The 14224-nt window shown below is 44.1% G+C and overlaps 1 protein-coding gene across 1 annotated transcript in view; it reads left to right on the top strand.

Moving 5' to 3' along the window:
- Nucleotides 1-1915: 1915 nt before the first annotated feature.
- Nucleotides 1916-14224, top strand: part of TNFRSF13B (TNF receptor superfamily member 13B) — a 37316-nt gene continuing 25007 nt past the window's right edge. The window contains exon 1 of the mRNA XM_030296491.1: nucleotides 1916-2007. Coding sequence (XP_030152351.1) covers nucleotides 1950-2007 — 58 coding nt within the window. The 5' untranslated portion in view covers nucleotides 1916-1949. The remainder of the gene's footprint in view (nucleotides 2008-14224) is intronic.

The following is a 14224-nucleotide window of genomic DNA, read 5'->3' on the forward strand; positions in this document are numbered from 1 at the left end:
GACCGCTTTTTAACGGTCAGAACTAACCCCCCGGGAGCCAGCTGCTTTGTGAGGCGGTGAGAGCCCCAGCTCTGGGTAAGAAGGTAAGGAGGAGACGCACTGAGGGCAGCCAACACTGACTCTGGGCTTTCAACAGGCAGAAAGTTCCTGGCAACGGTGTCGGTGACTGCCTCTGGCTCCCAACCCCACCCCCGCAGCTTTGTTACTTTTCACTGACACAAGTAATACGTAAGTATCTTCTCTGTGTAAAAATTAAAGCGTTACAAATAGGACTAAAGTCACCTTTGACCATCACCCCCAAACCTCGTCCCCTCTTGTTCTAACCCTGAGGCAACCATCGTCATCATGCCCACTGTGTAGGGGGCCATGGAGAATGCGATTCATGACTCTGCTTCACAAAAAGGTATCTTACCGTAGGTACCAGGCTACAAACTCCTTTTTTATTTGTTTTTCACTCAGTGATTTGTCTTGACCATCACTCCACATCACTGCCTACAGATCTGTCTCCTCTAGATCTGTGAATATCTCCATTGCATAATATCCCTGGTTATGACCTGTGAACCTCACTTTATCCGGCCATGCTCTGTGGGTTGGACATTTATGTTGTTTCCAGATGCTCCCTAGTATTAGCTAGGCTTCCGCGAACAGCGCTGTGCACCTGTGGCACATGGAGGAGAATTTCTGGGTTGTGGGTTGGGTGTAGGCTGTGCGTTTTAATTGGTCCTGGCAGATTGCCCTCCAAAATGGTAGTACCAACCCCCTCCCTCCAGCAGGGCGTGAGGTCACATTTCCCTAGATCACCTCTAGTTCTCGGCATTATCAAAGTTTCAGATTTTGCCAACCTGACGGATGAAAATTCCTTCTTCATTGTTGAGGTTGTGTTTCTCTCATTTTTGAGTCCGAGCACTTTTTAAGGCTTACCAATCATTTGTATGTCCTCTGCTGTTGTCTCAGGTCAGGTTCATCCAAATCAGCCTTTCGCTTTCCTCCCTTCTGCCCTCGCTCCTGTCCTAACTGCTTCCTGGGATGCCCTCCTGCTTCCCCTCCACCTGCCTGATTCCTTCCCACCCCTCAAACTTCCTTCCTAAATGCCATGGGCTCCTAAATTTGTCTCACTCCCGTCTTAATCCCATGGAGGGAGTTGGGAAGCCATGGAAATCAAGTCACAAGAGTGTGATGAGGGCTACGGTGCTAATCCTGCATATTGTTTCTTGAGAACTTGCTACATGCTGAGAACTTGCCCTAAGAATTTAACTGTGCCCCTTCCATTCTCCCAACAACTCGTGAGCCAGGAACTGTTGTTATACCCACTTATGAGGAGAGAAAATGGAGGCACAGAGAAGTTAAGTGAATTGTCTCCAAGGCTCCCTGCTGGTAAGTGGCTGGGCTGAGATTCAAACCCAGGCTGTCCTGCTCTAGTGTCAGCCTGTTGAGTGCTTTGATACGGGTAAGGATAGGGCTTAGGAAGCACAGAGAAATCAGGGATGGCTTCCCGGAGGAGTTGGCCCCTCAGTGGAGCCTGAGGACCAAACAAGAGATGACCCCGCAATGAAATAGGAAATGGTCGTCAAGGAAGGGGGAAGGGCCTGAGGCTGGAGAGCTGGTTCGTCCTGGGTGCAGCCTGGGGTGTGTGCCAGGGGGCAGGAAACCAGGTCCAAGTGTGGGGTCAGGGCCAGATGGGGGTCATACCAGTCTATACCTCATCTCAAGGCCAGACCAGCCCTCCCTGCTCTGCAGGCCCTGTCGGGCAGCATGCAGGGAAGGCTCCGCAGACAGCACCGTTGGGGACTCCTGAAGCACGCCCAGGCCACCCGCCTCGGCTCCTACCACGCAGGTGCAGGGGCGGGAGGGGGTGCCGCTGATTTACATCCTACAGGTTGGGGGGAAAACCCAGGAAGTGCAGCTCAGGCACTAATCAAATCAAAGTCTAATAATAAACGTCCTGAGTAATGAGTGGCTTGGGCCGGAGCAGGCGAGGTGGCCGGACCCGGGCGGGCCCGGAGTGGTGTGAGTAGCCGGGGAGGTGGCCGGGTGGGGGGGCAGTGGGGGCAAGGAGGGCTTGGCCAGGGGCGCCCCGCATGGGTTCGGTGGGGTTCGGCGCGAGTAGCACCCACAGCAGATGGACAAGCTCGGGCTTGTCTGGGGGCCACCCCAAGTCTGGGGGCTCTGGGGGTTTGCAGCTTGCACGCCGGGAGAGGAGCTGGGAGGCTGGAGGGTAGGTATGCACCTTCTGCATCCATCCCCTGACTTTAACAATTATCAACGTATGGCCAGCCTTAGATCGTCTACGCCCGCCATTTTCCCCCTCCAGCCCCACTGGATCATCTTAAAGCTAATAACAAACATTGTATTCTTTGATGTGTGGATGCCTCAGCAGCCATCTCTTAAAAACTTTTTCAGAAAACAACACCCAGAAAACTAACCATCATGGCCTGACCAGTTCTGAAAAGAATGACCCCCTAGTACTAGGACCAAATAGCCGATCAGGGTTGAGGTTTCCCAGTTGTCTGATCAATGTCTTTTCCAGTCGGTTTGTTCAAATCAGGATCTGAGCACAGACCACATTCTACCTTTGATTGTATGTGTTAATCTAGAGCAATTCCCGTCTGGTCTCATTTATTCCCCCCGCTGTTTATTTATTGAAGAACCTGGATCGTATGCCCTGTAGAATTTTTATCAGGGTTTTAAAGGTTCGTTCAAAGTGACAGAGCAGGAAGCATAGGTTGCCGGAGCCGATGGGACCCACGCTGCTGCTCTGTCCCCCACACGTCAGGCAAGGAGTCTATCTTTTCTCTGATTCCTTTTTGCATCCAGTGACCATGTCCCCAGACAGGTCCCCAGCGAAGGGCTCAAATGTATAAAATTTCTGAGACAGCCGGAACAGGTGAGGACACCCACCTTGACACAGGGTGAAAGTGCCGGGGCCTCCAGGACCACGGGCTGAGAATCGGTCAGAACTGTGACCCAGTGCTGAGCGAGGCTGCCTGGCACAGCAGAATCAGTACCGGCCCGCAGTCAGGGGTTCTGGCTCCCCATGTTCACGGACTCACCGTGTGACCTTGGACGGGCCCTTCACCTCTCCAGACTCTGTTTCCCCAGCTGCACAATGAAGAAGAGTCTCTGCCCCACCAGATGTCCCTCAAAACCTCACGAGGGCTTCGAACCCTCCAGAAGCCCTCTTGAGGAGTGACAAGCAAAGGTTCCGAGAAGGGCTGTGGAACTTCTTTCTCAGGCTTCTATTCCGCCCAGCCTGTGTCGGTCCTGGGGTTTTCCTGCCCTTCTTTGGGGCTGGATGATGGTTCTGGGATTTCATGTAGGTCCATGTGGTGGTCGGGGAGTGGGGAGCAGCCACGGCACCCTCTGGTCTGCTGGTTGTCGACCATCTGCCCAACTATGTCCCCGTCAGTCTCCACAGCTTGCTGGCTTCCAGACCATGAATGAGTCTTAGAAGCTCTCTAGGGCTGCCCTGTCCAATCTAACCCACCGCCCACCCAGCCATCCCTTCACAGTGGGTTAGCACCCTCCCTCTCCTCTCCCCAAATGAGGGAAGGGTCAGAGGTCTCTTTTTAATTTTGTGTGATTCTTTGGCGTTTTAAATTTGCTTGTTGAGGGGCGCCTGGGTGGCTCAGTTGGTTAAGCAGCCGACTCTTGATTTCGGCTCAGGTCACGATCTCACGGTTTGTGAGTTCAAGCTGTGCGTGGGGCTCTGTGCTCTCAGCTCTGCACAGAGCCTGCTTGGGATTCTCTCTCTCTGCCTTTCCCCCCTCCTCTCTCTCTCTCTCAAAATAAATAAATAAACTTTTTAAAAAATTGGCTTTTTGAGTAGGTAGTGGTCACGCTTTGCAAGCCCAGACAGTATAAAAAGGTATATAATATGAAGTCTTCTTCCCTCCCTGTCCCCCATCTGCCCAGTTCCTGCCTCCCCTGGAATAAACAGCCTTACCGACATATAATTTACGTGCCTGAAAGTTTACCCATTTAAAGTGTACAAGTCAATGTTATTTATTATAGTGACAGACTTGTGCAATCATCACTAGAATCTAATTTTAGAACATTTTCACCACTCCCCACCCCTCAGTCCCTCCACACCCCCCAGCCTTAGGCTTACCACTGATCTACTTTCTGTCTCTATCCATTTGCCTAATTTGGACCATTTTATAAAAATTGAATGTGGTTTTGCAACTTTCTGTCTCTACCAATTTGCCTACCATGGGCCATTTTATAAAAATTGAATGTGGTGCTTTGCGACTGGCTTCTTCTTCTTAGCATGATGTTTTTAAGGTTCATTCATGTTGTGGCACATGTCAGCACTTTGTTCCTCTTTACGGCCAAATTATATTCCATTGAATGGATATGCCACGTTTTGTTTATCCACTCGTCGTGTGGTGGACATTTGGGCCGTTTCTGCTGTTTGGCTATTATGAATAATGCTGCCGTGAACTTTCGTGTTCAAGTATTTGGGTTGACATATGTTTTCATTTTTCTTGGAAGTGCGATCGCAGCAGCTTGTGGCAATTCTGTGTTGAACATTTTGAGAAACTACCAGATTGTTTTCCACAGTAGATGACCATCTGATCATCTTGCTTCAAATTCTCCACATCCTCACCAACACTTGTCATTTTCCATCTTTTCACTATAACTATCTTAGTAGGTATCTCAGTGTCGCTTTGATTTGCATTTCCCTAATTGACAAATGATAGGTGCCTTTTCCTGTGCTGATTCAGATATATTTTTGGAAAAAATGTCTAACTCCTTAATCCATTTTTAAATTGAGATGTTTCTTCATTGTTTAGTTATAAGCATTCTTTATATATTCTGGATCCCTTAACAAATATATGATTTGCAAATGTTCCCTCCACATCTATGGACTGTCCTTTTCTTTTCTTTCTTTTTTTTTTAAATTATTTTATTTATTTTGAGAGAGAGAGAGAGAGAGAGAGACAGAGGCAGAGAGAGAGGAAGAGAGAGAATGCCAAGTGAGGCTCGATTTCACAAACTGTGAGATCACAACCTGAGCCCAAATCAAGAATTGGACACTTAACCAACTGAGCCACCCAAGCACCCCCCCCCCTTTTATTTTCTTGATGGTATTTTGTGAAACACAAATGTGTTTAATTTTCATGAAGTTTAATCTCTTCATCTTCTCTATAGTCATTTATGCATTTTGTGTCATTGCCTAACCCCAAATAATGAAGATTCACTCCTGTTTTCTTCTAAGCTTGTCGTTTTAGCTCTTACATTTAGATCTATGATCCACTGTGAGTTAATTTTTGTGTGTGGTGTGAGGTAGGCGTCGAAATTTGTTCTCTTACACATGGCTATCCTGTGGTCTCAGCACTATCTGTTGAGAAGATTATCCTTTCTCCCATCGAATTGCCTTGGTACCCTTATCAACTGAACATAAATGTTAAGCTTTATTTGTGGACTCTCAATTCTATTCCATTGGTCTATGCTTATCTTTATGCCAGTATCACACTGTCTTATTTACTATTGCTTTGTAGTAAGTTTTTGAAATTGAAAAGTGTGAGTCTCCCAGCTATGTTTTTCTTTTTCAGGATTGTTTTGGCGCTTCTGGGTCCTTTGCATTTCCATAAGATTTTAGGATCAGCTGTCAAATTCTGTGGAAAAGCCAGTTGGTATTTTTATTAGGATTTCATTGAATCTGTAGAATAATTTGGGGAATATTGCCATCTTAACAATATTAAATCTTTCAATCCATGAACATAGGCTTTCTCTCCATTTATTTAGGTCTTTAAATTCTTCTTTCAACAATCTTTTGTAGTTTTCAGTGTACAAGTTTTACACTTTTTTGTTAAATTTATTTCTAAAAATTGTATTTAAAACACCATTTTTTGTTTCTTAAGTTTCTTTGCGGTGTTTCGTTACATATATACCAACTCTTATAGATTTGAACTTCCCCCCTTTTTGCAAAAATAAAGAAAGAAGGAAGGAAGGAAGGAGGGAAGGAAGGAAGGAAAGAAGAAAGAAAGAAAGAAAGAAAGAAAGAAAGAAAGAAAGAAACCCTGTTTATTTTTATTTTTGTTTTTCCACATAATATATCTTGGAGTTCTTTCATAGTAATATATAAAGAGCTTCCTCATTCTTTTTTATAGGTACATAGTCCAGTATATAAGAATATTATAATTTACTCATTCACTCCCTTATTGATGGGCAGTTGGTTTTTCCCCAATCTTCTGCTATTACGAACATTGCTGCAATGGATTTATTATCTCACACTTTGAGATAAATCAGAGTTTGATCACTATATCAGTGGTAAATACATCAGTAATTTTGACAAATGTTGCCAAATTGCCCTCCACGAGGGTTATCCCTGTTTCCTCTCTTTCCATGGTGAATGAGAGTGCCAGTTTCCTTATGGCCCTGCCAATAGAAGGTGCAATTAAGCTTCTAGATTTTTAAGTCTATTAAGGAAAGATAGAATCAGCATAGTTTGAATTTATCTTCTATTAGGAATGAGACCAAACATCTTTATGATGTTTTCCCCTGTCTGTGAACTGTCTGTTCATTGTGTTTGCCCAATTTTCTATTGGGTAGCTGGCCTTTTCCTTTCTGTTTATAAATAAAAGATGCAAATGTTTTGTTTCCATTTTTCATTTGCCTTTGGACTTTCCTTGAGGTGTTTTTGGCCATGTTTGGTGATTTTTTCTTTGCTTGTTCTGTGTAGTCTATTTTATCAGTCCTTTTACAGATTTTGGATATGGTGTCATAGTTAAAAAAGTCTTTCATATTCCAAGGTTATAAAGAAATATCAGGTCTTTTTTTTCTTTAGAATTTTAATAATCTTATTGTTTTCCACATTTAAATCTTTGGGCTATTTTTTTAATAGAGGGGAAATTATTTCCTGTGCCCAGCTACTTTATTTTTTTTTTTAATTTTTTTTTCAACGTTTATTTATTTTTGGGACAGAGAGAGACAGAGCATGAACGGGGGAGGGGCAGAGAGAGAGGGAGACACAGAATCGGAAACAGGCTCCAGGCTCTGAGCCATCAGCCCAGAGCCTGACGCGGGGCTCGAACTCACTGCCCCACCCAGGCGCCCCATGTGCCCAGCTACTTTAAAAAAAATTGTTTTTATGTCTGTTTATTTATTTATTTATTTAGGTTTATTCATTTTTGAGAGAGAAGGACAGAGTGTGAGCAGGGGAGGGGCAGAGAGAGAGAGGGAGACACAGAATCCAAAGCAGGCTACAGGCTCTGAGCTGTCAGAACAGAGCTGGACATGGGGCTTGAACTCAAACCGTGAGATCATGACCTGAGCCAAAGTTGGGCACTTAACTGACTGGGCCACCCAGGTGCCCCATAATGTTTACTTATTTTTTGAGAGAGAGAGAGACAGAGTGCTAGCGGGGGGAGGGGCAGAGAGAGAGGGAGGGGCAGACACAGAATCCGAAGCAGGTTCCAGGCTCTGAGCTGCCAGCACAGAGCCTGACACAGGGCTCGAACCCACCAACCGTGGGATCATGACCTGAGCTGAAGTCGGACGCTTAACCCCACCCAGGCACCCCTCTGGCTCAGTTACTTTGTCTCTGTCAAGAATATCCTCCCCTAAGTTTTGAAAGCAAAAGCCAGCATTTTTTTCTCCTCTCCCTCTGCCAAGACACCTTTACCCTGAGTCCTACTTGAATGACAGAAATGCAGGCGGGGGAGGGGGCAGAATAAAACTTAAATATTGTCCCAATCCAGCTGTCTATAACACAGTGCAAAAATGGAGACGGCTTTTCATTCCACAAGTCTTTACTGGGGACAATGATGGACAAGGTCATTTATGAGGTCATTTATCAAGGACCTACTGTGTCCTGCTGTTATGGAAGGCACCGGATACAGAGATGAATGAGAGTGTCAGGAGACAGAATGGTGACTCCCAAAGGTCAAATTACAAAACAAGAACCATCACCAGGAAGGCATGCTCAGGCCACACGGTCATCCAGGGAGGCACATGTAAGGGCTCAGAGGAGAGGCAAGGGGGCGAGGCAGCTATGGGGGCAAGTGTTTTTAGAAAATTATGGTGCTTGGGGCGCCTGGGTGGCGCAGTCGGTTAAGCGTCCGACTTCAGCCAGGTCACGATCTTGCGGTTTGTGAGTTCGAGCCCCGCGTCGGGCTCTGGGCTGATGGCTCAGAGCCTGGAGCCTGTTTCCCATTCTGTGTCTCCCTCTCTCTCTGCCCCTCCCCCGTTCATGCTCTGTCTCTCTCTGTCCCAAAAATAAAATAAACGTTGAAAAAAAAAATTTAAAAAAAAAGAAAATTATGGTGCTTAAGCCACAGGTTGAGGTTGTCGGAGCAGTTCCCAGGCCTGGAGTGCTAATTTGATGATACTATTATTATTAATAAGAATAATGTCATAATAATTCTCTATCATTATGATTATATGGTTTTATATTACCGTAAGATGATTTTAATTGTGACTACAATCAATCCATTATATTTTTTGCCACTTATATCAGACTAATAACTGCCGCTTGGCAGCTTTGTCTCTGGCCAGTTATACGCATGTCACGTACACGTCCTTGAGGGAAACTTCTCTGCAGAGGGAAGCCTGGAACGCCCATTTTGCAGATAACGAAAACCTAGGTTTTGTGCCCTTTCCCAAGGTGATCGGTAATGACACGAGGCATAACTGTGCTTTCCCCACCACAGACCCCTTTGCTCTCTCACGCATGTTCTGCCACTGAACTGTGGCAAATCGATTTTCAAAATGAGCTAACAGGAGGCAAAAACTACCATGGGGAGAAATGGTCGCCCCTTTTCTACAAACACGGACCTGAGAGGGGCCCCTGGGTGGCTCAGTCAGTTAGGCGTCCGACTCTTGCTCTCACCTCAGGTCTTGATCTTGATCTCAAGGTCATGAGTTCAGGCTCCATGTTGGGCCTTGTGCTGGACGCGAAACCTACTTAAAAAAAAAAAAAAAATTCCCTATAAGCACAAAACTGAGAAAGTGACTTGACTAGTACTCCCGGGACTCAGTTTAGTTCTGACTTAGATCCAGCGTGGGGATGGTGGGCTCACCACCCTGACAATCTCTGAAAGGTAGTTTTGGGTGCAGGTGGGGGCTCCCAGGGGTTGGTCTCAGAGCTATTTTCAATACCTCAGAAGAGCCTGGTAAGAAATCACATACAACGAACTGAAATGAAAAGCCACCTTCTCATTTCCTTCTTTGCCTCCTCCCTCCCCCCCCCTCCCTTCTTCACGGGAATAAAAGCGGGCTTCTAAGTGGTCATTGCCAGTTCTCCCACATGTGCCCCAGGTGTCAGGCTGTGACCTCCTCTGGGGCACACACCCCATCTCTTGATGTTGGAATCTTCTTCTGACCCCTCCCCCCCCTCACTGACAGCCTAGTTCAAAGCCCCCAGCTCATGTGTTTATTCAAAGATTGGTGAGAAATTCCTCCTGTCTTGAAGCTTTTTATGGTCCCTTCTTTTCAAGTCACATTGACAGATTTTCTTGGCAAAATTCCAAAGAACGAGAAGGAGTTGCTGAGGCTTTTATCCATCTTGCTTCTTTCTCATGGGGACAGGACCCTCTCCCACCATGGAGAAAGACACAGGGTTGTCTTGGGTCCTTGTGGCAGGAACTGGCCCTTTTAATTTTCCCTTGACCCAGGTCCAGGCCTTGGCCAGTACAATACTCCATAGTGCAAGGAGTGGCAATGTTAATAAGGGCAATAGCTCAGGGGGTTAACCTTTTACTAATTGCACAGTACCACACCAGGCAAAGCACTTGCCATGCATGTAATAACCACAATGGCCTTATGAAGTCGGCAATAACATCCCCATTTTACAGATGAGGACACTGCGTTTCAAGGAGGCAAAGTTCTGCCCAAGGTCACACAGCTAGGAAGTGCTGGACCCGGGATCTATAGTCCAGTGGTTTCCAGCCATTGCTACCTGAATGTCCAGAATATGATATGCACACACTGCTAGTTCTTGACTTTTCGATTCTAGATATTGTGCATTAATTTCCTGCTTTCTAAGATGAGAACTCAACTCTTACATCACCCTCTGTGTACCCACCACCTCCCCTCTACCCAGTCTCCCAGAGCATGGTGTTTAGTTAGATCCGTGGAGACGGAGAGCAGTTCTGGCCCCAGCAATGGGGCTGACCCCGTGGCAGATGTGGCAGGACCAGCCGACCATACTCCCGACAGCCTGCGCATCTGTCCACTCTGACGCCCTCAGGATTTCCAGAGAGTCCATCAACAATGGAAATTCTTTTGGATCCCCCCGGTCAACCCCAGTGCTCAAGGGTAGACTGCCAGCTAATCAGCTTGCCCCCAAATGTAAAACCCTCCACGGTATCGTTCTCCCTTTTCTTCTTCCTCTCTCTCCTAAGTCCTGGTATTGCCTTTGTTCCTTGACAGTGGTCCAATGACTGTCCCCACTCACGCAGATGAGGAAACTCTTGTATGGGAAGCATAAGTCAGAGTCCTTGAGTTATTCACTGACAGTTGCTCACACGTTTATGATGCTGTGAATTTTGTTCCCAGCTGAACTATCCGTGTGCTATGATTTCCCTGGTGTTGACAGCTCCTGAGTTCTCTCTGCACGTGTCGGCGATTTATCCTCAGCTCTGTGACAAACCCAGCCTGTCAGTTGGTCAAACATACTCACTTGTCTATTATTTCAATGTTCATCAGAGACATTCCTTCCCTCTTTTATTTTAGCTGGGACAGTGTTCCCTCCAGGCCTGCAGGCAGCTGTCCCCCGAGATTTCCTTCGGCATCATTCTGAGAATTTCTACCTGCACCTCTTTGCTGAGATGGATCCTGTGTTTCTCCCCGACTTGTCACCATTTGGCTTACTCCCTACATTGGATGGAGTGTATCCCCCAGCAGCTTACCAAGTCACCACTATCTAGATCCAAAATCTCTCATCATCCCAGCTTTCTCCTCCCCTCAGCCCCTGGTAACCCCTGGTCTACTTTCCGCCGCCATGAATTCGCCTAATCTAGGTGCCTCGTGTAAACAGAATCACACAGTAGCTGTCTTTTCGTGGCTGGTTTATTTCACTTACCATAAGGTCTTCAAGGTTCATCCGTGTTGCTGCATGTGTCCGTACTTTACTCATTTTAATAACTGAGTAATATTCCAGTATATATATAGCACTCTTTATTTATCCCTTCATTTATCGATGAACACGGTTTTCCACTTTCGGTCTATTGTGCATAACTCTGCTGTGAACGTTGGTGTACAAGTATCTATGCGAATCGCTGCTTTCAGGTCCTTTGGATTTATATCTAGGACTGGAATTGCTGGGTCATATGGTAGCTCTATATGTAACTTTGTGAGGAAATGTCAAACTGTTTTCTGTAGTGGTTGCAGCATTTTTCATTCCCGCAATCAATACATGAGGGTCCCAATTTCTCCACATTCTTGTCAGGACTCATTATTTTTCACTTTTTTGATAATTGCCATTCTAATGAGCATGAAGTGGTGTCTCACTGTAGTTTCGATTGGAATTTCTCCAATGACTGGCGATGTTGAGTATTTTTATATGCTTATGGGCCATTTGGACGCCATCTTTGGCGAAATGTCAACTCAAGTCTTTCGCCCAGTTTTGACTTGAGTTGTTTCTGTTTTGGCTGTTGAGTCTCAGGAGTTTTTTTTATGTCTTCTGCCTATTAATCCCTTATCAGAGATGTTATTTGCAAATATTTGCTCCCATTCTGTGAGCTTTTTGTTTTTACTGTCTTGATGGACACAAGTTTTTAATTTTGATGAAACCCAACATATCTAGGTGTTGTATCAAAAGTGGAATGCCAGATGGAATGCATGAAGGTGTTACCCGGTTTTCCTCTAAAAGTTTTATAGTTTTAGTCTGAAGTTTAGGTCTTTGATACATTTGAAGGTAATCCTCCAACTCTTCTTATTCTTCAAAATTACTTTGGCCTATTCAGGGCCCCTTGCAATTCCATATGAAGTTTTAGGATGAATTCTTGTATCTGTGTAAAAAAGTCACCGGGATTTTGTTAAGGACTGTAATGAATCTGTAGATCACTTTGGGGAGTATTGCCATTTGAACAACATTAAGTCTTCCAGTCCATGAACATAGGATGTCTTTTATTTAGGCTTCTTTAATTTCAGCAGTATTTTGTAGTTTTTCAGGATATACTTTTTTTTTTGTCACCGTGGTTAAATTTATTCCTAAATATTCTTTTTGTACGCATTTGTAAATGGAATTGTTTTCTTAATTTCCTTTCAGGATTGTTTGTTGCAAATGTGTGTGTGTGTGTGTGTGTGTGTGTGTGTTTATTTGTGTATGTATATATATACTTGCATATAGATATATTTGTGTATATATATATTTGTGTGTGTGTATGTATATATATATATATATATATATATATATATATATGCGTGTGTGTGTGTGTGCATTGGTTTTGTATCCTATAACTTAATATTAGTTCTAACAGGTGTGTGTGTGTGTGTGTAACTGTTAGGGACTTGACATGTAGGATCATGTCATCTGTGAACAGAGATCATTTTATTTTCTCCTTTCCAATTTGGATACCTTATTTCTTTTTCTTGCCTAATTTCTCTGGCTAGAACTTTCAGTACTATGTTCAACTGATGCAGGAAAAGTAGGCTTTCTTGTCTTGTTGCTGATCTTAGGAGAGAAGCTCTTAGTCTTTCATCATTGGGTAGGATGTCAACTGTGAGTTTTTTCATATATGGTTTTATCGTATTGAGGAAATTCTCCTCTATTTCTACTTTACTGGGTGTTTTTTTTTAATCATGGAAAGATGTTGAATTTTGACAAATGCTTTGTCTGCATCCATTGAGATGAACATACAGTTTTCTTTCCATTCTTTTACCGTGGTGTGTTGCATTGATTGATTTTCATGTATTGATCCATTATTGCATTCCAGGAATAAATCCCACTTGGCTGTGGTGTAGAATGCTTTTAATATGCTGTTGGAATTTATTTGCTAATATTTTGCTGAGAATTTTTACATCCATATTCATAAGGCATATTGGTCTATAATTTTCTTTTCTTATGTTGTCTTTATTAGGCTTTGGTATCAGTGTAATGTTGACCTCATAGAATGAGTTAGGAAGTATTCCCTCCTCTTCAATTTTTTAGAAGAGTCTGAGAAATACTAATGTTAATTCTTCCTTAAATGTTTGGTAAAATTCACCGGTGACACCATCTGGGCTTTTCATCATGGGCCTTTCATTGAGAGGTTTCTGATTACCGGTTCAGTCTCCTTACTTGTTATATATAGGTCTGTTCAGATAGTCCTTCTTCGTGTGTCAGTTCTTATAGATTGTATGTTTCTAGGAATTTGTCTATCTAGGTTACCCAATTTGTTGGATGTGTAATTGTTCATAGTATTCTCATAATCTATAAAATCTGTAGTAATATCCCCACTTTCATTTCTTTTTTTTTTTTAATCTTTCTCTCTTTTCCCATTTTATTTTATTTTCATCATGATAGGTGTACTGTTTAATCCTCAGCCTCTATTTTCCCCCTCCCCCCACCCTTTTCTTCTCTGGTGACCATCAGTTTGTTCTCTACAGTTAAGAGTTGGTTTCTTTTTTTGTTTGTTTATTTACTTTTGAGAAAGACAGAGAGTGTGAGCAGGGGAGGAGTAAAGACAGGGAGAAAGAGGATCCAAAGCGGGCTCCATGTGAGTCTAATGTGGGTCTCGAACTCATGAACTGTGACATCACAACCTGAGTCAAAGTTGGACGTCCAACTGACTGAGCCACCCAGGTGCCCCAAGAGTTTGTTTCTTGGTTTGCCCTTCTCTTTCTTCCCCCCCTTTGTTTGTTTGTTTTGTTTCTTAAATTCCACATACGAATGAAATCATATGGTGTTTGTCTTTCTCTGACAGACTTATTTCACTTAGAATTATACTCTCTAGCTCCATCCATGTTGTTGCAAACGGCAAGAGTTCATTCTTTTTTATTGCTGAACAATATTCCATTGTAGATCTATATCACCTCTTCTTTATCCATTCGGCAGTTGATGGACATTTTGGCTGTTTCTATAGTTTGGCTATTATAAACAATGCTGCAGTTAATATAGGGTGCATGCTGTTGGTGGGAATGCAAACTGGTACAGCCACTCTGGAAAACAGTATGGAGGTTCCTCAAATAATTAAAAATAGAACTACACTATGACCCAGAAACTGCACTACTAGGTATTTATCGAAGGGATACAGGTGTGTTGTTTCAAAGGGGCACATGTACCCCCTTTCATAGCAAC

This window comes from Lynx canadensis, chromosome E1, assembly GCF_007474595.2.
Source record: "Lynx canadensis isolate LIC74 chromosome E1, mLynCan4.pri.v2, whole genome shotgun sequence".
In the NCBI taxonomy this organism is placed as follows: domain Eukaryota; kingdom Metazoa; phylum Chordata; class Mammalia; order Carnivora; family Felidae; genus Lynx; species Lynx canadensis.